Source organism: Lagenorhynchus albirostris, chromosome X (assembly GCF_949774975.1).
Source record: "Lagenorhynchus albirostris chromosome X, mLagAlb1.1, whole genome shotgun sequence".
Lineage (NCBI taxonomy): Eukaryota > Metazoa > Chordata > Mammalia > Artiodactyla > Delphinidae > Lagenorhynchus > Lagenorhynchus albirostris.
The window spans coordinates 59,984,703-60,011,151 of record NC_083116.1 but is presented as its reverse complement, the minus strand read 5'-3'; the positions used below and the strand labels follow the sequence as shown (position 1 = coordinate 60,011,151).

The 26,449-nt window shown below is 36.6% G+C and overlaps 1 protein-coding gene across 1 annotated transcript in view; it reads right to left on the bottom strand.

Moving 5' to 3' along the window:
- Window positions 1–780: 780 nt before the first annotated feature.
- HDX (highly divergent homeobox) overlaps window positions 781–26,449 on the bottom strand; it is a 148,938-nt gene continuing 123,269 nt past the window's right edge. The window contains exons 6-9 of the mRNA XM_060138433.1: window positions 22,979–23,058; window positions 20,037–20,120; window positions 6,041–6,163; window positions 781–906 (exon numbers count right to left, since the gene is read on the bottom strand). Coding sequence (XP_059994416.1) covers window positions 781–906; window positions 6,041–6,163; window positions 20,037–20,120; window positions 22,979–23,058 — 413 coding nt within the window. The remainder of the gene's footprint in view (window positions 907–6,040; window positions 6,164–20,036; window positions 20,121–22,978; window positions 23,059–26,449) is intronic.

Here is a 26,449-nt window from a genome sequence, read left to right as displayed (position 1 = left end):
TATCAATATTTGTCATTTGCAGCAATGAAGACTCCCATTAAGATTAATCTTTTACAACATTTTGTTCTATACACTTAATAATTTATTTGACTTCATGTCCATGAATTACTTTTCCATAATGCTTCCCTTCCCAAAATATTTGGGTTACATAATGGAAGAATACCAATAATTTACAATTATATAGTAGTAATCACTTCAATTTTCAAACATTAACTTAAGTCAAATTCTCATAGGAGTTTAAAAATAAATCCCAAGATTCATCCAGGTTAAAAAACATTTTTAAGGTTTTGTTTTCAATTTTCAGTCCACTTTCCTGAATAAAGGTGTATGTAGATAACAGGAAAAGGAGAGAGGAAGAAAGAAGACGTAATGGCTACAAAAACAAGACTAATCAAGCTTCAGTAACTTGATAAGCTATGTTGAAATATCTTTGTTTTTGTGTCTGGTCAAAACTATTACTAAAACTAAGATTCTTCTATAAAACCAAAAAGACCTTTCAGAAATTAGACATTATTCATTTCATAGCTAAACTGCTCAAAATTAATTACATTTTTTTCCCAGAGTTCCATCAGTTTGGAAAAAACTCTCAAACAATGCTTTTAAATTTTACATACATCTTTTTGCACCACAGCCATCATATCTTGTTAATCCTTCAGTATACGTTGTTCGACAATATCTTTTTCCAACTGAAGAATTTCGGGACAACAGAATGCAACTATCTTGAAATGCATACCTGTTAGGTAGCCAAAAGGCTGTATCACATATCCTCCCCCCACCCAATCACAAACTGTCTGAGGCATTTTTCTCTGATAAAGAAGACACACTGAATGAGGTATCATCAGGCTCCGGTGAGGCATGATTGAAATCCATCTCTTCTAATTCAGGAGGTAAATCTGACAGCAGTGCCTGAGTCAGAAAAATCAATTGTTTTGAATTAGTATGTGGACATATTTTTTCCAATTTTATAGTTGTGGTCCTTTCACATTGATTTATTTTTACAGATTTAAATAAAGGAGCATTTCTCTTTCAGGGCCTTATACAATATCTTACCTAAGAGAAAAATTCTTCATACATTATTAAGGAAGTAACAAAATACTAGATCTTGAGAGCGTGGATTATATAGAGTAGAATCCTGAACAAAAGGGAAATAAGGAGAGAAATGAGCAACTATTCTGAACCAAATGCTTTGAAGTGTTTGAGATAAGTGATTTTCATACTAGTTTTGAGTGTTCACTGATAACTGCTAAAGGGCTTTAACATTATATTCCTTATTAAAATAGTCCTGCTTGGTTATGCTGTGTCCTTCAGACTAAAACACATTTCACAAAAGAGTATTTTGTACTTCAGTGGGAGAAAGAACTTAGCAGTTAGGGGGAAATTTCAGCTATTCTACTTTAGATTAAACTTTAACAATTTAAAAGTCCAAGTGATTTTTTTTCTTTTCTTAGGCCATGCCCATATCTACAGATGGTCAAGAATTCACCAAGACACTGCTGAACCAGTGAATTTGGCTGTGTAATGATGTATCTAGAGGGCTGCTCATTTTTCTGCTGGAGTAATTAGGATAAGCCAAGAGCCATGAACTAAACTTTGCCATGGTGTAATTGTTTCATCTGGAGTTGCAGAACATGCATTCATACTAGAGAAATAAATAATTAATCAAGTTTTATCTGGTTGGTAGTGCTGATGCCCATTTGACCATCAGAAATTGCAAATTAAATGATTAATTTGATGCTCCTAATACCAAAAATAATGTAGCATATCTCGGCAATTTTTAGACAACGTTACTTGTAGTGTGGGCTTTGGGTGCAGTAGTAAACAAAGATCAAGGGAACAGGAACAAATGTAAGCTTGCCACTACCCAAATACGGAACAGAAAAACAGGGCATGTTAGAGAACACATGAAATCCACTGTTGAAATAAGACATTACTCTCCTATTCTCTTTATTAAAAGAAGTGACAGCTTATAAATCCTACAGTTTTTGTCTTAGAGCAAAGAGGAAAGATTAGAGCTTTCTTTCAGGCTTCAAAAGGAAAGACTAACTCCTTCTGAACAAAAATTTATTATTTATTTTATGCTATTAAATTGTCCATGAACTTCTTGATGAAACTGAGCGTACTATTTACAAAGCAGTCACCTAAAGGTACTACATACTCTCTAAGGTTTCTAGATCGCAGTCATAGGACACAGAGCCCTTTTCTGCTAGATCACTTGTTTACCACTAACCCAGTCTAGGTGAAACAAAGACTTTGCTGATATTGGTTGGTCATAGTTTATGAGAAATACATCACTGGATTTATTTCATTTTGCAAGTGTGAAGAAGCCCCATTAAAGAGGGCAAAGTGTTACAATTAACATAGCTTAGAGTACTGGAAAGTCCAAGTAGATGAGCAAAGTTAATGACATTCTAAATTCTAGTGGGGAGACCTTCAAATCAAAGAAGCACTACTTTTTATTTCTTTCTCATTGCACTTATTGCACCTAATGTAGTTGACTAAAATGAGTGTAGTATGAAATAGGAAAACTTTAATATCTGAGGCAGTATAAGGCACAACTAATGCATGAAGTCCACTTTAAAATTCTCCTTTTCAGTATCTTCTGGATTGCAACATTGGCACACTGAACAAATCTTCAGATTATGTCAGTTGCTAGAACTGTCTTTTTCATAGACCAAAGTGAACACAATGAGCTCTCTTCACTTCAGGTTCTTCATCAGTCAGAGCCTGACCTAGTGTCACTCTTCCTAAGAGATTAAGGCATTTCCCAAATATATCATCAGTCTCTATAATACTTATTCTAGGCCCTAGGGTGTGAATGCCAAGTTCCATAATGTTAACCATTCTTATCCTCCTTGCAAAGTGGAGAAATCGAAGTTCAAGAAAGGCAATTGACCTGGCTAGAATCACATAGTGAATTACCAAGGGAAGAAAGACCATAACTAATGACTTAGCACAGTTCTGGGAACATTATTTTTATTTTAAAATGGCTATTGATTAAAAATTTATTTGGATAATCAAATATTTCAGTCAGACATTATCATATATTTTTAAATCCTGGACTGCTTCATTGGAGCAAAGTATTCTGTGGAACACTCATCTCACTCAACTTACCAAAATCAAGATTAATAGAAAAACAGGCTTTTTAAATGAGAAACCAGTGACAATATGGTTCTCTTTTATTAGGCAGAATAAAAATTAATTCCTTCCAGAAATAAACCTCTAAGTATTTCATAGTATAAAGATTAGTAGTTTAAGAGATGACCTGGATAACTTTTGTGGACTACTATAGGTGTCTTCTATATTTTTAGACCATATTTTGAGATCCATTATACCCAATCTCAACTATGAAAATCAGTAGTTTCTATCTGGGGGCTGATTATATAGGCCATGATTTTCAGTACAATTTTTTTTTTTTTTTTTTTTTTTTTTTGCGGTACGTGGGCCTGTCACTGTTGTGGCCTCTCCCATTGTGGAGCACAGGTTCTGGACGCGTAGGCTCAGCGGCCATGGCTCACGGGCCCAGCCGCTCCGTGGCATGTGGGATCTTCCCGGACCGGGGCACGAACCCGTGTCCCCTGAATCGGCAGGCAGACTCTCAACCTCTGTGCCACCAGGGAAGCCCTTCAGTACAATTTTTATATAACTGTCTCTCTTTCCCCCTAGCCAATGTTTGATTCATATCTTAATTCATCAGCCTTTTATCAGAGGAAAAGTACAAGAAAAAGAGAAAAATACAATGTACCATAGGTACTTTTCTTATTTGTTAGTGGTTTTGGGGAAAGAATAAAGCCAGGTTAGAATTAGAAAATAACGTGCAGTTTGTGTGCCACACCTTGATATCAAGAGACGTAAACAACTGCTAAGAAGCTGACCATTCCAAACCATTCTAAGACTTTTGAGACCAGGACCACACTCCAAGTTACTCCCATAGTTGGGCCTAATTCTGATTTTTTTTTTCTTTTTAACATTTATTTAATTAAAATTTACAGTTCCTTTGGGACCATGTTCAAGTGGCAGGTACATATATACACTACCAAATGTAAAACCGATAGCTAGTGGGAAGCAGCTGCATAGCACAGGGAGATCAGCTCGGTGCTTTGTGACCACCTAGAGGGGTGGGATAGGGAGGGTGGGAGGGAGGGAGATGCAGGAGGGACGAGATATGGGGATATATGTGTATGTATAGCTGATTCACTTTGTTATAAAGCAGAAACTAGCACACCACTGTAAAGCAATTATACTCCAATAAAGATGTTAAAAAAAAACAAAACAAGGGCTTCCCTGGTGGCGTAGTGGTTGAGAGTCTGCCTGCTGATGCAGGGGACACGGGTTCGTGCCCCGGTCCGGGAGGATCCCACATGCCACAGAGCGGCTGGGCCCGTGAGCCATGGCCGCTGAGCCTGCGCGTCCGGAGCCTGTGCCCCGCAACGGGAGAGGCCACAACAGTGAGAGGCCCGCGTACCGCAAAAAAAAAGCAGAAAAACAAAACAAAACACTACCACCTTATTTGTTTACAAATCTGCAGTTTTGGTTCTAAAAAACAAATACATGTTCAATATGCCATGGAATATGCATAACTCACATAATAAAGCAAAATGCTTAAATAAAGCTGTCAAAGGTAACTGAAAACTACTGTCTTGGGATGTTTGTGTATGTACAGCATGGGGGGAGCACAATTCATGAAACTGGACACATAATGTACATGCTGGTTTAAGCCTCATGAGTAAATTCTTTTCTAGTTTAAATTTTGTGGTTCAGTACTTTGGTGAAATATATAACGACTTTTTTCTTATAAAAAAAGGAGAATTGTTGGAAGCTAAAACACTAATCTTTTTCCCTAGAGATAACTCAGTTAGGCTGCGTACATGCAGTCTTGCTTGAATATAAGGGATAAATGTTTGTACTCCGGCTGAATAAAAAACTCTGAGACTGTGTGACATACTACTTACACTGGATTTCTCTGATAAAGAATCAACATGGTAGTATACAACTCAGAGGCAAATTTAGTATCTTTTAGTATTAAATGGAACATTTAACATAATTCTATATTCCTTTTTAGCAAGATTAATAAATTATTTCACAAATTTTAACTGAAGAAATGAGACAGAAAATGTGCTTTGGGAGGAATTTGTAAACAAAAATCCACAGCGACAAACAAAAGATGTTGCATTTCATCTTTGGGGTAGAGCAGGGGTCCCCAACCCCTAGGCTGCAGACTGGTACCGGTCCTCGACATGTTAGGAACCGGACCACACAGCAGGAGGTGAGCAGCGGGTGCGAGAGGGAAGCTTCATCTGCCGCTCATCTCACCATCGCTCCCCCTCGCTTGCATTACCACCTGAATCATCTCCCCCACAACCACCTGTTCCGTGGAAAAATTGTCTTCCGTGAAACCAATCCCTGGTGCCAAAATGGTTGGGGACGGCTGGGGTAGAGGAATCAAACACTATCGTTAAATTGGGAAAAGTGAATGTTGCACTGTGGTCACAAAGAATTTCACAAAGTAATCTCACGTTTTTTTAGTGATGAACAACATATCATGAAATAAAAGGTATTCAAACACTTGTGAACTCTAGTAGGGGCTGGAATGTAACTGAAATCCAGAAGGGAGGCAAATGCCTCACTTCTTTCATTCACGAAAGGTCCCCAAATATGTGTCTCTCCAGTTAGTGTAGCCCAATCTCTACAAACATTTTGAGAATTTCTTTAAAACTAATTAAATGAAATAATATGAACAAGATGGGGAATACAGTCAATAATTATGTAAAAAATATTTTAAATGTTTTCCCTACTTAGTGGTGGCTTGGAATTAACAAAGTATGTTAATCAGTTATTTTGATTTTCCACTAAAGTAGCACACAAAATCTGAGTATTTTTTCCCAATCAAACTATGCTTTAAAAAAAGTCACAAAGTAACAAATTCTTCCTTGATGCCAAGTAGGAATGAGGTATAAAAACAAAAAAATATGTAGAACCCAAGTGTGACATGCTACTTTTCAACATGATACATTACAGCTTACTATTCTCTTCTGTCACTTACCTGCTGTTGTTCCTTATCATCAGCTTTTATAGCTAGTATCAAGCTTCTTACAAACGTCTGAAGTTTAAAATATTTTTGCTTTTGAATCTCTAGTTCATTTTCAATGAATCTGACTTCTTCATTCTGAAGGAGAAAACATCGAATAATACAATTACTCTATGCAAACCTAGGACTGTACATGTTTCATGTACAATAAAATTTTTAAAAAGCAATCAACTTAGAGGGACAATAAAGAAGATAACATTTTACCATAAAGGAATATAAAGCACAGAAGTAAATTATCCTTTTACTCAAAGGCTGCCTTTTAAGCAAATCACCAACAGAAAATAATCTGCAAGGTCAAAAATCCAATCAAATAAATTCCAGTAAGAGAAAAATCAAGAAACAGTTCCCTTCTTGGAAAGACTCCTCCTACATTAAACCTAATTAGCATTTGGATTAGGATTAATAATAGAGCTCAATTAACCCCAAGTAAAGAGTGATAGCAGATGCAGTAATGCTGAATGTACTATTCACAAAGCCAAATACTGAGGTTATTATTTTGTACCAAGAAAGGACTCAAAATTTTAATAAGACTGTCTTAAGTAGTTTTCTGAGGTCCCCACCTTTATGTAAGAGTTTGTTATTTAGAAAATATCTCCAAATTTACCACTGATTTGAAACCCAGTCTCCACTATTTTTCCTAGTTGTGTAGGAAAAGAACAATAGACTAGGTTTTGGGAGGATTTTAGTGTCAGATCTACTGATAATTGTGTAAACTTGGGCAGACCAATTAACCTGTGATTCTATTTACTCATCAATAAAATGGATATAATACTAGCAGTCTTTGGGAATTCTAGCTTGAGGGTTATAAGGCTCAAATAAGATAATGGCCATGAAATTGCTCTGAATAGATTTACTATTTAAGCTACAATAGTCAAGAAAGTGTGGTATTGTCAAAAGGGTGGACATATAGATCAATGGACAGAACAGAGAGTCCAGAAATATTTATTATATATTACTTTATACATATATAATACATATATATATGTACATATACATATTTGGTTGATTTTTGATGAAGATGCTGAGGTAATTCAATGGACAAAGAAAGAACAGTCTTTCAAAAAACAGTGGCTGAACAACTGTAAATCCATACCCCCTCCAAAAATGATTATTAACCCTTACCTCACACCATATACAAAATTTAATAAGAAATGGATCGTAGGCCTAAATGTAGAACCTAAAACTATAAAACTTCTAGAGGAAAACAGAGGAAAAATATCTTTATGTCCTTGGGTTAGGCAAAGATTTTTCAATAGGACACAAAAAGCATGAAATTTAAAAGAAGGATTTCATAAAAAAAAAACAAAAAACACAGCCTTTGCTTTTCAAAAGACACTTAAGAAAATAAAAATACATGCTACATATTAGGAGAAAAAATTTGTAAATCACATATCTGATAAAGGACTTACATTCAGAATACATAAAGAGCTCTTGTAGCACAAATATAGGACCAGCAACAGAATAAAAGCAGGCAAAATATTTGAACATACACTTTATCAAAGAAGAAATGTGAATGGCCAATAAATATGTGAAAATGCTTAATATTGTTTATCATTAAGGAAATGCAAATTAAAATCCCAAAGAGATACTACCACCAACATACTACAATGGCTAATGTTAAAGAGACTGACAATAGCAAGTGTTGATGAGAATGTGGAGCAATTAGAAGTCTCATACTTTGCTGGTGGGAGTGTAAAGCAGTACAGCAACTTTGGAAAATGTTTTGGCAGTTTTTTATAAAATTAAACATACCCTTTTTTACCATCTGACTCAGCAATCCTACTCTTAAGTATTTACCCAAGGGAAGTAAAAACACATGTCCACAAAAAGACAGACATGAATATTCATAGCAGCTTTATTCATAATAACCCCAAACTAGAAGAAACACAAGTGTTCATCAGCAGATGAATAACAAATTGTGTTCATGGTTACACAACTGTGTCCAATTGTCAAAACTAAATGTATGAAAAGGTGAATTTTATTGTATGTAACTTACATATCAAAAAAACTGATTAAAAAATTTATTACCCAGCCCTCTTGCCAAAAACTTGAAAATAAGCTGTACGTATTCTCTGCAACAAGAGAATCTGTCTCAAAGAGCATAGCAGGACCTTTAACAGCATTTGCTCAAAAAGCTGCATAAAATTAGTTAATTCTATGGGAATTCTTGTTTCAATTGAGAGGATACAGTTGTATTAATCATATTCTATCTATGAATATGTTTACTGCATCAATTATTTTATCAGCTCAGTTTAGAACTTATTTTACCTAATAAAACTGCTTCCTTTTCAGACCATTTAATATCAAGTGAATGATCTGCAAATGATGATTCAAGCTAAATTCCTTGTTCAAAGGCACTCTACAGTAATCTAAGTTATAAGCAAGCATTATAATAAAATTCCATGTGCTCCTGCTGTAATACACTTGACTAATTCTAAACTTTTTGTATTTTTAGTATTCATTGTCAGAACAGCAGTATTAGTAAAGTGCTGACCAGGAAGTCTTTTTGAATACAGGAGATATCTATCATCATTATCATAGTGTCCTTTGAAAGTGCAGTCCCCTAGAGCTACACTCACAGTCCATTAGAAAACATTTTAAAAACAGTAATTCACATTTGCAAAAGTCAGGAAGCATCTTTTGGTATGCAGATCTCTTCTCATGAAAATATTCCTCCTCCTCAGTATTTATGCAATGTTTTTAAAACATAAACAGCTTTAAGATAATTTAATATTTCAGACATTTTCTTCTTGGAGCTGCTTTTTGCAAGCCTATTAAACACTTCCTAGATTACAGGCAGTAATTTATGTGTACTTTCGAGATTTTCCTAAGCAAATGGTTTGCGAGAAGAACTAGTAAGATAACATCAGTCACTGCATTTCACGAAAAAAGACCTAGCTCATTTTTCTTTTTAAAATCTTCCCTACATTCCCACTAAACTTTGTCAATTCTCCAAGATAACTGTAGGGAGCACTCAAGGCTTCATGAGAACCGGGGCTTTGATCTCTGAGCAGGCTATTGATGGATGCCAAACATGAGGTGTTATTTTATGATATAGCTACTCATGCCTCAGAAACTCAGCTCATCACTTGTGTTATAAACATTTGGGGTTAGTTAGAACTCCTAGCAATATGGATTTCTAGCAAATATCTCAGTCAGAAACTCCACTATGCCCACACTGAATAGTGATGTTTGCATAGTAGTAATTACCAAACACACATAAAAAACATTCTTTCATTTTGCTACAGTGAATCCCAAGAACAACGAGACATTGTTCAATTTAGTGTGGGGGGAAATAAGTTATAATAATACAGCTGCAGATCTTAATTGATTTTATATAATTGAGCACTTGCATAATAATATTAAAAGTATTTCCAAGGATAAATTAATTTATTCACTCACTCAGGAACTACTTACAGGACACCTAGGTCCTAGGCACTAGACCAGGTAACATAAACATGAATAAGATAAGTATCTACAAGAAGCTTATGATGAATATATTCAAGAAACCAGCAAGGTGATTTTGATCCCAAAACAAAGAACACTAGCATGTGTATGCAAACAGAATAAAAGAATGTTCTCTCAATGAAGATTACATTTCCAAACTGGTAAGTCTATTTTATTTATTTATTTTTCTGGCTGCACTACACGGCATGCAGGATCTTAGTTCCCTGGCCAGGGATCGAACCTGTGTCCCCCTGCACTGGGAGTGCAGTCTCAACCACTGGACCACCAGGGAAGTCCCTGGTAAGGCTATTTTAAATCAACTTACTGAAATCAGCATTGAGAACTGCTATATGAGGTTTCACTTACAGGTACTTCAGAATTAAGGTAACAAAATTCACTGATGAAGTGAACCGAAATATCTCAAATAATGATTATAAAGAGACATATTTTCTATATACGTGCTAATTTTTGAGAGTTAAATATTACTCAGCCATAAAAAGAAACGAAATTGAGCTATTTGTAATGAGGTGGATGGACCTAGAGTCTGTCATACAGACTGAAGTAAGTCAGAAAGAGAAAAACAAATACCGTATGCTAACACATATATACGGAATGTAAGAAAAAAAATGTCATGAAGAACCTAGGGGTAAGACAGGAATAAAGATACAGACGTACTAGAGAATGGACGTGAGGATATGGGGAGGGGGAAGGGTAAGCTGTGACAAAGTGCGAGAGTGGCATGGACACATATACACTACCAAACGTAAAATAGATAGCTACTGGGAAGTAGCTGCATAGCTAAGGGAGATCAGCTCGGTGCTTTGTGACCACCTAGAGGGGTGGGATAGGGAAGGTGGGAGGGAGGGAGACGCAAGAGGGAAAAGATATGGGAACATATGCATATGTATAACTGATTCACTTTGTTATAAAGCAGAAACTAACACAACATTGTAAAGAAATTATACTCCAATAAAGATGTAAAAAAAAAAAAAGGTCATGTAGGATGGTGATGTTTTATAAAAGATATCCTTAATAAGGTAGCGAAAGACCCCTTGTTCCCGCAGAATTTACCAAAATGGAAAACACTGGGACGAGGGGAAGATGGCGGAAGAGTAAGACGCGGAGATCACCTTCCTCCCCACAGATACATCAGAAATACATCTACACGTGGAACAACTCCTACAGAACACCTACTGAACGCTGGCAGAAGACCTTAGACCTCCCAAAAGGCAAGAAACTCCCCACGTACCTGGGTAGGGCAAAAGAAACAAAGAAAAAACAGAGACAAAAGTATAGGGATGGGACCTGCACCAGTGGGAGGGAGCTGTGAAGGAGGAAAGGTTTCCCCACACTAGGAAGCCCCTTCGCGGGCAGAGATTGTGGGTGCCAGAGGCGGGGAGCTTCAGAGCCGCGGAGGAGAGCGCAGCAACAGGCGTGTGGAGGGCAAAGCGGTAAGATCCATGCAGAGGATTGGTGCTGACCGCCACTCACCAGCTCGACAGACTTGTCTGTTCACCAGCCGGGGCGGGTGGGGCTGCGAGCTGAGGCTCGGGCTTTGATCGGAGGGCAGGGAGAGGACTGGGGTTGGCGGCGTGAACACAGCCTGAAGGGGTTAGTGCACCACGGCTAGCCGGGAGGGAGTCCGGGAAAAGGTCTGGAGCTGTGGAAGAGGCAAGAGACTTTTTCTTCCCTCTTTGTTTCTTGGTGCGCAAGGAGAGGGGATTAAGAGCGATGTTTAAAGGAGCTCCAGAGACGGGCACGAGCTGCGGCTAAAAGCGCAGACCCCAGAGACAGCTAAGGCTGCTGCTGCTGCCACCAAGAAGCCTGGATGCGAGCACAGGTCACTATCCACACCTCCCTTCTGGGGAGCCTGTGCAGCCCACAGCTGCCAGGTTGCCGGGATCCAGGGACAACTTCCCCGGGAGAACGCACGGCGCGCCTCAGGCTGGTGCATTGTCATGCCGGCCTCTGGCGCCGCAGGCTCGCCCCGCACTCCGTGCCCCTCCCTCCCCCCCGGCCTGAGTGAGCCAGAGCCCCCGAATCAGCGGCTCCTTGAACCCCATCCTGTCTGAGCAAAAAACAGTCGCCCTCCGGCGACCTACACTTAGAGGCGGGGCCAAATCCAAAGCTGAGGCCCTGGGAGCTGTGAGAACAAAGAAGAGAAAGGGAAATCTCTTCCCAGCAGCCTCAGAAGCAGCCGATTAAAGCTCCACAATCAACTTGATGTACCCTGCATCTGTGGAATACATGAATAGACAACAAATCATTCCAAACTGAGGAGGTGGACTTTGAGAGCAAGGTTTATGATTTTTTCCCCTTTTCTTCCTTTTGTGCATGTGTACGCTTCTGTGTGAGATTTTGTCTGTATAGCTTTGCTTCCACCATTTGTCCTAGGGTTCTATCTGTCCGTTTTTCTTTTGTTTTTTTTAAATTTTTTTCTTAATATTTAATTTTAATAACTTTATTTTATTTTACTTACCTTCTATCTTTCTTTCTTTCTTTCTTTCTTTCTTTCTTTCTTTCTTTCCTTCTTTCTTTCTTTCTTTCTTTCTTCCTTCCCTCCTTTAGACAATGAATCATCCCAAATTGAGGAGGTGGACTTTGAGAGCAAGATTTATGATTTTTTTCCCCTTTTCCTCTTTTAGTGAGTGTGTATGTGTATGCTACTCTGTGAGATTTTTTCTGTATAGCTTTGCTTCCACCATTTGTCCTAGGGTTCTATGCGTCCATTGTTTTCTTTAATTTTTTTCTTAATAATTAATTTTAATGTTAATAACTTTATTTTATTTTACTTATCTTCCTTCTTTCTTTCTTCCTTTCTTTCTTTCTTTCTCTTTCTTTCTTTCTTTCTTTCTTTCTTTCTTTCTTTCTTTCTTTCTTTCTTTCTTTCTTTCTTTCCTTCCTTCCTTCCTTCCTTCCTTCCTTCCTTCCCTCCTTTAGACAACGAATCATCCCAAATTGAGGAGGTGGACTTTGAGAGCAAGATTTATGATTTTTTCCCCTTTTCCTCTTTTTGTGAGTGTGTATGTGTAAGTTCTGTATGAGATTTTGTCTGTATAGCTTTGCTTCCACCATTTGTCCTAAGGTTCTATCCATCGGTTTTTTGTTTTTTTTTAAATTATTTTTCTTAATAATTATTTTTTAATTTAATAACTTTATTTCACTTTATTTTATTTTATCGTCTATCTTTCTTTCTTTTTTCCTTCCTTCCCTCCTTCCTTCCTTCCTTCCTTCCTCCAACTGTTCCTCCCTCCCTCCTTCCCTCCTTTCTTTCTTTTGTTCCTTCTTTATTTCTTTCTTCCTTCCTTCCTGCCTTCCCACCTTTCTTTCTTTCTTTCTTCCTTCCTTCCTTCCTTCCTTCCTTCCTTCCTTCCTTCCTTCCTTTCTTTCTTTCTTTCTTTCTTTCTTTCTTTCTTTCTTTCTTTCTTTCTTTCTTTCTTATAGTTCTACTAATTCTTTCTCTCTACTTTTCCTCCCTTTTCCTGAGCCATGTGGATGAAAGGCTTTTGGTGCTGCAGCCAGGAGTCAGTGATGTGCCTCTGAGGTGGGAGAGCCAACTTCAGGACACTGGACAACAAGTGACCTCCCAGCTCCACATAATATCAAACGGCAAAAATCTCCCAGAGATCTCCATCTCAACGCCACCACCCAGCTTCACTCAACAAGCAGCAAACTACAGTGCTGGATACCCTATGCCAAACAATTAGCAAAACAGGAACACTACCCCAGCCATTAGCAGAGAGGCTACCTAAAATCATAATAAATCCACAGACACCCCAAAACACACCACCAGATGTGGACATGCCCACCAGAAAGACAAGATCCAGCCCCATCCACCAGAACAGAGGCACTAGTCCCCTCCACCAGAAAGCCTACACAACCCACTGAACCAACCTTAGCCACTGGGGACAGACATCAAAAACAATGGGAACTATGAACCTGCAGCCTGCAAATAGGAGACCCCAAACACAGTAAGATAAGCAAAATGAGAAGACAGAAAAACACACTGCATATGAAGGAGGAAGATAAAAACCCACCAGACCTAACACATGAAGAGGAAATAGGCAGTCTACCTGAAAGAGAATTCAAAATAATGATAGTAAAGATGATCCAAAATCTTGAAAATAGAATAGACAAATGCAAGATACTTTTAACAAGGACCTAGAAATACTAAAGATGAAACAAACAATGATGAACAACACAATAAATGAAATGAAAAATACTCTAGATGGGATCAGTAGCAGAATAACTGAGGCAGAAGAACGGATAAGTGACCCGGAAGATAAAATAGTGGAAATAACTACTGCAGAGCAGAATAAAGAAAAAAGAATGAAAAGAACTGAGGAAGTATCAGAGACCTCTGGGACAACATTAAACGCTCCAACATTCGAATTATAGGGGTTCCAGAAGAAGAAGAGTAAAAGAAAGGGACTGAGAAAATATTTGAAGAGATTATAGTTGAAAATTTCCCTAATATGGGGAAGGAAATAGATAATCAAGCCCAGGAAGCACAGAGAGTCCCATACAGGATAAATCCAAGGAGAAATATGCCAAGACACATATTAATCAAACTATCAAAAATTAAATACAAAGAAAGCATATTAAAAGCAGCAAGGGAAAAACAACAAATAACACACAAGGGAATCCCCATAAGGTTAACAGCTGATCTTTCAGCAGAAACTCTGCAAGCCACAAGGGACTGGCAGGACATATTTAAAGTGATGAAGGAGAAAAACCTGCAACCAAGATTACTCTACCCAGCAAGGATCTCATTCAGATTTGATGGAGAAATTAAAACTTTTACAGACAAGCAAAAGCTGAGAGAGTTCAGCACCACCAAACCAGCTTTACAACAAATGCTGAAGAAACTTCTCTAGGCAAGAAACACAAGAGAAGGAAAAGACCTACAGTAACAAACCCAAAACAATTTAGAAAATGGGAACAGGAATATACATATCGATCATTACCTTAAATGTAAATGGACTAAATGCTCCCACAAAAAGACACAGATTGGCTGAATGAATACAAAAACAAGACCCATATATATACTGTCTACAAGAGACCCACTTCAGACCTTGAGACACATACAGACTGAAAGTGAGGGGATGGAAAAAGATATTCCATGCAAATGGAAACGAAGAGAAAGCTGGAGTAGCAATTCTCATATCAGACAAAATAGACTTTAAAATAAAGACTATTACAAGAGACAAAGAAGGACACTACATAATGATCAAGGGATCAATCCAAGAAGAAGATATAACAATTGTAAATATTTATGCACCCAACATAGGAGCACCTCAAAACATAGGGCAAATACTAACAGCCATAAAAGGGGAAATCGACAGTAACACATTCATAGTAGGGGACTTTAACACCCCACTTTCACCAATGGACAGATCATCCAAAATGAAAATAAATAGGGAAACACACGCTTTAAATGATACATTAAACAAGATGGACTTAATTGATATTTACAGGACATTCTATCCAAAAACAACAGAATACACATTTTTCTCAAGTGCACATGGAACATTCTCCAGGATAGATCATATCTTTGGTCATAAATCAAGCCTTGGTAAATTTAAGAAAATTGAAATTGTTTCAAGTATGTTTTCCAATCACAACGCTATGAGACTAGATATCAATTACAGGAAAAGATCTGTAAAAAACACAAACACCTGGAGGCTAAACAATACACTACTTAATAACGAAGTGATAACTGAAGAAATCAAAGAGGAAATCATAAAATACCTGGATACAAATGACAATGGAGACATGATGACCCAAAGCCTATGGGATGCAGCAAAAGCAGTTCTAAGAGGGAAATTTATAGCAATACAAGCCCACCTTAAGAAACAGGAAACATCTCGAATAAACAATGTAATATTGCATGTAAAGCAATTAGAGAAAGAAAAACAAAGAAAAACCCCCAAATTTAGCAGAGGGAAATAAATCATAAAAATCAGATCAGAAATAAATGAAAAAGAAATGAAGGAAACAATAGCAAAGATCAATAAAACTAAAAGCTGGTTCTTTGAGGAGACAAACAAAATAGATAAACCATTAGCCACACTCATTAAGAAAAAAAGGGAGAAGACTCAAATCAATAGAATTAGAAATGGAAAATGAGAAGTAACAACTGGCACTGCAGAAATAGAAAAGAACATGAGAGATTACTGCAAGCAAGTCTATGCCAATAAAATGGACAACCTGGAAGAAGTGGACAAATTCTTAGAAATGCACAACCTGCCAAGACTGAATCAGGAAGAAATAGAAAATATAAACAGGCCAATCACAAGCAGTGAAATTGAAACTGTGATGAAAAATCTTCCAAAAAACAAAAGCCCAGGACCAGATGGCTTCACAGGCAAATTCAATCAAACATTTAGAGAAGAGCTAACACCTATCCTTCTCAAACTCTTCCAAAATATAGCAGAGGGAGGAACACTCCCAAATTCATTCTACGAGGCCACTATTACCTTGATACCAAAACCAGAAAAAGATGTCACATAAAAGAAAACTATAGGCAAATATCACTGATGAACATAGATGCAAAAATCCTCAACAAAACACTAGCAAACAGAATCCAACAGCACATTAAAGGGATCATCCAACATAATCAAGTGAGGTTTATTCCAGGAATACAAGGATTCTTAAATATACACAAATTAATCAATGTGATAAACCATATTAACAAATTGAAGGAGAAAAAACATATGATCATCTCAATAGATGCAGAGAAAACTTTCAACAAAATTCAACACGCATTTATGATAAAAACCGTGCAGAATGTAGGCATAGAGGGAACTTTCCTCAACATAATAAAGGCCATATATGACAAACCCACAGCCAACATCATCCTCAATGGTGAAAAACTGAAAGCATTTCCACTAAGATCAGGAACAAGATAAGGTTGCCCACTCTCACCACTCTTATTCAACATAGTTTTGGAAGTTGTAGCCACAGCAATCAGAGAAGAAAAGGAAATAAAATAATCCAAATCGGAAAAGAAGAAGTAAAACTGTCACTGTTTGCAGATGACCTGATACTATACATAAAGAATGCTAAAAATGCTACCAGAAAACTACTAGAGCTGATCAATGAATTCGGTAAAGTTGCAGGATACAAAATTAATGCACAGAAATCTGTGGCATTCCTATGCAGTAATGACGAAAAATCTGAAAGTGAAATCAAGAAAACACTCCCATTTACCACTGCAACAAAAAGAATAAAATATCTAGGAATAAACCTACCTAAGGAGACAAAACACCTGTATGCAGAAAATTATAAGACACTGATGAAAAAAATTAAAAATGATACAAATAGATGGAGAGATATACCATGTTCTTGGATTGGAAGAATCAACATTGTGAAAATTACTCTACTACCCAAAGCAATCAACAGATTCAATGCAATCCCTATCAAACTACCACTGGCATTTTTCACAGAACTAGAACAAAAAGTTCACAATTTGTATGGAAACACAAAAGACCCCGAATAGCCAAAGCAATCTTGAGAACGAAAAAAGGAACTGGAGGAATCAGGCTCCCTGACTTCAGACTATACTACAAAGCTACAGTAATCAAGACAGTATGGTACTGGCACAAAAACAGAAAGATAGATCAATGGAACAGGATAGAAAGCCCAGAGATAAACCCACGCACATATGGTCACCATATCTTTGATAATGGATGCAGGAATGTACCGTAGAGAAAGGACAGCCTCTTCAATAAGTGGTGCTGGGAAAACTGGACAGGTACATGTAAAAGTATGAGATTAGATCACTCCCTAACACCATACACAAAAAGAAGCTCAAAATGGATTAAAGACCTAAATGTAAGGCCAGAAACTATCAAACTCTTAGAGGAAGTCATAGGCAGAACACTGTATGACATAAATCACAGCAAGGTCCTATTGACCCACACCCTAGAGAAATGGAAATAAAAACAAAAATAAACAAATGGGACCTAATGAAACTTCAGAGCTTTTGCACAACAAAGGGAACCATAAACAAGACCAAAAGACAACCCTCAGAATGGGAGAAAATATTTGCAAATGAAGCAACTGACAAGGGATTAATTTCCAATATTTACAAGCAGCTCATGTAGCTCAATAACAAAAAAAAGAAACAACCCAATCCAAAAATGGTCAGAAGACCTAAATAGACATTTCTCCAAAGAAAATATACAGACTGCCAACAAGCACATGAAAGAATGCTCAACATCATTAATCATTAGAGAAATGCCAATCAAAACTACAATGAGATATCATCTCACACCAGTCAGAATGGCCATCTTCAAAAAATCTAGAGACTATAAATGCTGGGGAGGGTGTGGAGAAAAGGGAACACTCTTGCACTGCTGGTGGGAATGTGAATTGGTACAGCCACTATGGAGAACAGTATGGAGGTTCCTTAAAAAACTACAAATAGAACAACCATGTGACCCAGCAATCCCACTACTGGGCATATACCCTGAGAAAACCATAATTCAAAAAGAGTCATGTACCAAAATGTTCATTGCCGCTCTATTTACAATAGCCCAGAGATGGAAACAGCCTAAGTGCCCATCATCGGATGAATGGATAAAGAAGATGTGGCCCATATATACAATGGAATGTTACTCAGCCATAAATAGAAATGAAATTGAGCTATTTGTAATGAGGTGGATAGACCTAGAGTCTGTCGTACAGAGTGAAGTAAGTCAGAAAGAGAGACAAATACCGTATGCTAACACATATATATGGAATTTAAGAAAAAAATGTCATGAAGAACCTAGGGGTATGACAGGAATAAAGACACAAACCTACTAGAGAACGGACTTGAGGGTATGGCGAGGGCGAAGGGTGAGCTGTGACAAAGCAAGAGAGAGGCATGGACATATATACACTACCAAACGTAAGTTAGATAGCTAGTGGGAAGCAGCTGCATAGCACAGGGAGATCAGCTCGGTGCTTTGTGACCACCTGGAGGGGTGGGATAGGGAGGGTGGGAGGGAGGGAGATGCAAGAGGGAAGAGTTATGGGAACATATGTATATGTATAACTGATTCACTTTGTTATAAAGCAGAAACTCACACACCCTTGTAAAGCAATTGTACACCAATAAAGATGTTAAAAAAGAAAAAGAAAACACTGGATCATTAAATGTCCTTTAGAAGTCAATTAAAATGATAATTCAAATTTCTGGGCTGGATACTCTGGCCTGTTCAGGTCTTCAGCTTGAAACCTTCTCAAGTGGGCTCGTGCCCCGGAGTGGAAATGTACTAGAAAGAATCCTCTGAGTTCTGGGTCCAGCCTTATCTGAACTGTTTGCGTGTACTAAGTGGAGCACACTTAACAGCTGTGCAATCCGGTCCTCTCGTTTGTAGTTTCCATAGCCTGTGCCAAGTGGTGGCTTGCAGAGCCATTTTAATTCTGAACTGGGCATTTAGAAATATTGTATGACCATGTGGGAGTGATTACAAGGATCTCCTGCACCTCAGAACCAACAACTTTATAATTTTATTAGCTGAAAATACAGTTTAAATATAGGATTATATTGTGCTCTTTGACCACTTAGCAAATAAATTTCAAAAACTAATTTCCTTCTGTGTTTACAATGTTCAATATTTTAAAGTCTGACATGTTATGAACATTTGGAAAACAGAATCTTTGAATGACATAACTTTCAATTATAGTAAAACTGAAAATATTTTTGAGAAAATGACAGCTGTTGTCTTTTCTGATTAAATGTTATTTATTGTTAATATCTTAAGATTACTAGTCTCTGCTTTGAAGATGTATGATATTTAAGAAAATAGCTTTTGTACATGAAATGGATGAATCTGTTGCCAAATTTCAGAAGGCCCCAAATTACATAGTAAGACAGGATATTGATTAACAAAGGGAAAACAATTACACCTCTATGCAGAAAACATATTGACATATTAGACTGATAGTTTATGTCAAAATTTAATAAAAACAAAATTATGTATGGCACACTGTCAAAGTAAGTCTTTCAGTTCAGTAACAAATGACATTAAGAAAAGGTAATTTCTTTTAATATTCATTCAGTATTTGCTTTGGGAATTGTTTTTAAACTTCTAAAACAGGTATATTCTTATATTCAAAAAATGTCTTCAGAAATTGAAATTCAAGATAAAATTAGCAAGGGACACTGGAGAAAATACCCCCTTTACCATCATTTAAAAATGAACATGGACTTTAAAAAGCCATTGTCATACATTTCACATTAACCACCACTATGCCTTATCTTGCCATACACCATCAATAATTACTCCTGTTCAGCAAACTGTGCTTAAAACCATAACCACTAAACCAGCCAGCATTAATTAAAATGTCCAGCACTCTGACTGATATCCAAGTGCCTGAGAGAGTCAATGCAGAGTCCCAGTATACCTAATTTATCAAATAGAAGTGAAATAAACCGGTATGGAGGTACTGTAAAAGTCTGCCTCCTTTAATACCTTCTCTTAAAAAATTCAGAATCTGAAAATACTTTTACCTTATAATCCAAGAGAGAATTCACTTGTTCTACTTCAGAATTACTTATCATGTCACTTTCTTCATCATCAATAATTTCTATTTTCTGTAACACAAGTAAAGAAGTTTTCCTAAATATATATCTGATCATCACTATACTCAGTAATGTATAGAGCATATATACATTCAATATTCAGTTTTAGTGATGAGGTTATCTAGTCTAGGTTATCCAGAATAACTCTAACTGACTGGTTCCTCAGCTTTACACCCAGTATGTGTCTGAGCCACCTCCCTTAGTAACAGAAAATTATTGTAATACTATTTAAAACAGAAAAAAAACACTTTCACAATATCCCTGAAATAATAGGCATTCGAACTCTGCTTAAATAGTGCCCTCCAGGAAGGGAGCTTGCTTCCTATAAGGGTAGTCTATTCAACGATAACCAAATTTAATTGGTTGGAAGGGCTTTCTTTTTTAAGTTTCCATATATCTCTTTGCAAATTGTAATGTAAAATATCAACATATGACATGTATTGCAAAGTCAAATACAGCTTTAAAAAGAAATTCACTTACTTACGGCACTCCATTAGTTATACAATTAAAAACAGACATTTATAGTGTAATGGCAAAAAGAGCAGGATGATTTGTTTCCTTCACTAGACAGTGAGAAAGAGGAGAGAGCAAGAACAAGAGACACACTAAACTGCCCTTAGCTTTAGAATTAAGGTACAGCATAATTTGTACAGTATCTCGCACACAGTAGGTACTAATTAAATATTTGTCAAAAGAATGAACAAAACAGCTTAGCACTGATGGAAAAAAAAATGACCAATAAGCTCCAACCATGGAGGAAAGGCAAGTTCTCTAATCATAGAACTTTTTTTAAAAAAAGAAAAAGTAAAACGAAAAAACAAAATTGGCTTTAATTTTTCTTTTGCATATGAAAAACACAGTTAAGAAAAAACACTTTTAAACATTTAAGTCCTGCCAACCCAAAAGAAAATTTAAAAAAGAGAAAAGCTAAGCTAGAGTTAGTCACTAGGCAGTCTTTTAAGAACAATCACATTAATAGCAACATGTCGTAGGCAGAATTTGAAATCAAGTTTCCTACCCAGCAATAGATATGGTGATTAAAAATCACAAATGAACTGGGAATGATCATATTTGATATATTGCCTATGAGGATATGATACCATAACAGCGTTTGTGACCTGCTGGTTTCTGAGTCAGGAGGACAGCTGCAATGAAGTTGCTTTCTACTGCTGCCTGGAGATGAATCTAATGTTTTGTTTTCTATTATAATCACTATAAACTTGGGGCTTAATCGTGTAAGCTCTCACCAGAATGCAGATTTGATATCTTTTTTGATGTTGTTTTTTTAGATTTTTCTATTTGGATTGGTTCTTGGAAAAAAGAGCTAAGTAATCCAGGGAGGAAGGCCCCAAGGACCACTGTATAGATTTGCGCATATAAATAGGTCTTATATGTCTTTGTGATTTGTCATCCATGAATAATTGGGGACACTCAAAAGTTATAGGCAGAGGAGATCAACTTTTGAAAGTTTGGAGTTTTGTCTCTGAAAATCAATTGCTCTTGAAAAATTAGGTGCCTAAGTGACTGTGGATCATCCCATGCCACGACTTCATTCATTATCTTCAAATGTCTGCCACAGGGGAGATCCAATGCTGAGAAATTCAGACTAAAAGTGAACATGTCTTTGGGGGAAAAGAGTTCCAATTTGTAAATAATTGTATATAATTTGTAATAGTATTACTCAAATCTGGAGCAAAGGAGATTATTACTTGGTGAAATTAAGAATATTAGCACAATTAATAATTGTGGAAAACAATTATTACTAGCTATCTAATGAAAACACAACTTTGCCTCAGAATAAAAGTATGTTTTCCTATATGTCCATTGAATTTACTCTTAGAAGGGCCAAATATAAACTTAAATCAGGACTGAAATCAGTAAAATGCAATCCTAAATTACACTCTGTATGTGGAAAATACTGTTATATATTGTTGATATCTAACAAAAAAAGAACAAAACTGTATTTTATGTGCTCAACTTTTATTAAGGAGATGTGACAGAATTATAGTGTCAGATAAATAATGTTTGTAATGGAAGCCAGGGTAAATCTTGAAGTTACAGCCATTTTGTAACAGAAAAATCCATTATAGGGACCATTTGTAAAGTTTGCAATCAAGCACAAGCACAAAACTCTGATTCAAAAGCAAAAGCACAATGACATTTGCCTTTATGTCTGACTTTAGGTTAATACCATCTTGATTTCTGTATTATTTGTTGGAGTCAGAATATAAACAGATGCTGCTGATACAGCTGCTTAGAGAAGATCTCTACATATCAATGTTTACATTTTCACAAAACTCAGTTTAATCCACATGTAGGCTGTATCTGCTTGCTATTCAGTTTCTTAATACTGCCTTTCTTCCATTGCTGCAATTTTTAAGATGACCAGCAGAGTCCAATTTAACTAAAAAGAAGAAAAGTTTCCAAAAACAGTATAGATAGGTATGGTCTGAACAAAGAACACAAGAATCAGGAATCCTTGGATACAAGTCCCAGAACTAAGTAAGCCTTCCTCCATGGTCTCAGGCTAAACTTTTTTAACTCTGCCATCTGTCAAATGAGAAAAAATCTGCTCTTTGCTAAATGTGTTGAAGCAAAATAACTTGTTATGTATAAAATGTCACATGTGTAGTAAGCATTAGGTTTTTATATTTGCAAAGCTCCTAAATTAAAAAAAACGGTATAAATGACATTGCTTTAAATTTCATTTATTAAACCCTATAAGACATATCATTGCATTGGTAACAGATCCGTTTTGGTTTGTGAAGTGGAGCAAGACTTTATTCTGACAATGCTGATATTGTCACCAACTGGAAACAAATCCTTGGAATCCATCATATAATGAGGAAAGAATTTCAAAACGTACATACCACATTATCTGAGGATACTGTATGGTGGTTCTCCTCCTTATGAGCCCTTGCCTCATTTAGAACAACTTCACTGGACTCCTCTACAGAAACAAAGAAGGCCATGATTTCATTTTTCATTCCTTAAAACTTTATTGAGAATGCTTTTTTCAAAATCACTTAAATAATTTCTCTATTGTAAAAAGACACAAATGGCAATTCTACTTCTAACAATGTATTCTAATGAAATAAATGTGGATGGATTTGAATTTAAGGATGGTCATCACTGTGCTGCTTATAATTTAAAAAATGAAGTAACCTATATGCTTAACAATGAAGGCTTGGATAAATCGTGTAGGGTTTATCCTTACAATAAATACTAGAAAGCCACTAAAAATGAAGTAGAATAATAGTTGATAATAAAGAGAATATTCATGATCTATTGGAAAGAGAAAAACTGAAGGTGACAAAATCTACTCTATAGGTACACTGTGATCTTAATTTTATAAAAGAAAACAAGTACACATTTTCATGGAGAAAAGAAATACTGATGTTATTTACACCAAAACATTGCCATTATTATTTCTGATTGAAATTACAGGCAACTTTTATTACTCTTCATTTTGTCTAATTTACTTGCTTTAATAATTCTTATTTTCTTTCATTTGCTTATATATTTAAGCTTTATATTTTATATTTTAAAATATTTATATTTTAAAATATTATAAAAATATTTATATTTTTCATTTGCTTTATATTTAAATATTTTCTACAATAAACATGTATTGCCCATTTTAATAAGAAAAAAGTGATACAAATAATGTTCAAATACATGATATAAAGCTATAAATATAGTATATTTTCAATTTTGTAAAAAGGGATGTGTATATGCGTGTACACACACACAAACAATCCTGTATATATGCAGAGAAAACACTGGCATAAATATTCTCTCAACTCCATTTCAAGAGAGGATATCACTGAGGGGTAGGAATATTTCTAACTTTTTCATTGTATGTTCCAATATTTTATATAATGAACATGTATTCTTTTTATGATCAAAATTTAGTATTCTGATACTGTAGGGGGAGTGGCCAAGATGGCAGAGTAGGAAGACCCTGAGCTCACCTCCTCCCATGGGCACACCAAAATTGCAACTATTTCAGAGCAACTACCCATGAGAGCAGCATGAAGACTAGCAGGAAAGAATCTTAACTGCTAGACATATAATGAAGGAGCCACAAGAAGAGGGGTAGGAGGGGCAAAGACACAGTATAGTGAAGAACCATACACCTGGGGAAGGTGACCCACAAACAGGAGGATAATTATAATTGCAGAGGTTCTCCCCAAGGAGCAAGGGATTGAAACCCCACATCAGGCTCCTCAGCCCAGGGGTCCTGCACTGGGAAAATGAGCTACCCGGAAAGTTTGGCTTTGAAGGCAGGGCTTACTTTCAGGAGAGCCAGAGGGCTGTGGGAAAAAGACTCCACTCTTAAAGGGCACACACAAAATCTCACACCCTCCAAGATCCAGGGCAGAAGCAATAATTTGAAAGGAGCCTGGCTCAGATGTACTTGCTGATCTTAGAGAGCCTCCTGGAGAAGCAGGGGGTGATTAAAACTCATCTTGGAGACACAGACGCTGGCAGTAGCCATTTGGGGGAGTTCATTCCACCATAAGGACATTGTTGCTGGTAAGCACTACTTTGGAATCCCCCCTCTAGCTTATTAGTGCCAGGACCCACCCTGCCCACCAACTGGTGGGCACCAGTTCTGGGATGCTGCAGACCAAACAGCTAGCCAGGAAGGGACACAGCCTCACCCATGAGCAGGCTGACTGCCTTAGGATCTCCTAAGCTCCCAGCTGCTCCAGGACCTGACTACATCCACCAGAGTGCCCAGGACCTGGCCCAGGTCACCAGTGCACCTGTGCTAACCCCAGGACTCCCAGGGCCCTATAGCCAGAGACTGTGGGACACAACTCTCTCCATCAGTGAGTGGCACTGTCACCACTTTTATTCAACATAGTATTGGAAGTCTTAGACATAGCAATCAGATAAGAAAAATAAATAAAAGACATCTAAATTGGAAAGGAATAAGGAAGACTCTTACTGTTTACAGATGATATGACACTATACATAGAAAATACTAAATATACCCCTAAAAAGTACTAGAACTCGTCAATGAATTTGGTAAAGTTGCAGGATAACAAATTAATATGCAGAAATCTGTTGTGTTTCTATACACTAACAGTGAACTACCAGAAAGAGAATTTATGAAAACAATCCCATTCACAATCGCATCAAAAAGAATAAATTACTAAGGAATACATCTGACTAAGGAGGTAAAAGATCTGTACTCTGAAAATTATAAGATACTGAGGAAATAAATTGAAGATGACAAAACAGATGGAAAGAAATTCTGCGTTCATGGGTTGGAAGAATTAATATTGTTAAAAGAACCATACTACACAAAACAATCTACAGATTCAATGCGTTCCCTACCAAAATACCAATGGCATTTTTCAGAGAACTAGAAAAAATAATTCTAAAATTTGTATGGAAGCACAAAAGACCCCAAATAGCTGAAATAATCTTAAGAAAGAAGAACAAAACAAGAGGTAGCACGCTCCCTGATTTCATACTATACCATAAAGCTACAGTAATGAACAGTAAGATTCTAGTACAAAAACAGATACATAGATCAACAGAATCAGAGAGCCCAGAAATGAACCCACAATTATAAGGGCAATTAATCTATGACCAGGGAGGCAAGAATATACAATAGGGAAAGTACAGCTTCTTCAATAAATAGTGTTTAAAAAACTAGTCAGCTACATAGAAAAGAATCAAAATAGACTACTTTCTCACACCATATACAAAAACTCAAAACAGATTAAAGGTTTAACTGTAAGACCTGATATTATAAACTTCTAGAAGAAAACATAGGTAATAAGTTCCTTGACATCAGTCTTAGCAGTATTTTTTGGATATATATCCTCAGTCAAGGAAAACAAAAGCAAAAATAAACAAATAAAACTACATCAAACTAAAAAGCTTTTGCAGAGTAAAGGAAACTGTCAACAAAACAAAAAGGCCGCTTACTGAATGGGAGAAAATATTTTCAAAGGATGTATCTGATAAGGGGTTAAGATCCAAAATATACAAAGATATCATACAACTCAATATCAAAAATACAAACAACCCAAGTAAAAAATAAGTAGAGGACCTGAATAGACATTTTTTTTTCGAAGAAGACATACAGATGACCAACAGGAAAAGATGCTCAACATCACTAATCATCAGGGAAATGCAAATCAAAACCATTTTGAGATATCACTTCACATCTGTCAGAATGCCTATTATCAAAAAGGCAAGAAATAACAACTGTTGGCGAGGATGGGGAGAAAAGGGAACCCTCGTGTACTGTTAGTGGGAATGTACATTGGTGCTGGCAGATACTATGGAAAACAGCATGGAGACTTCTCAAAAATTAA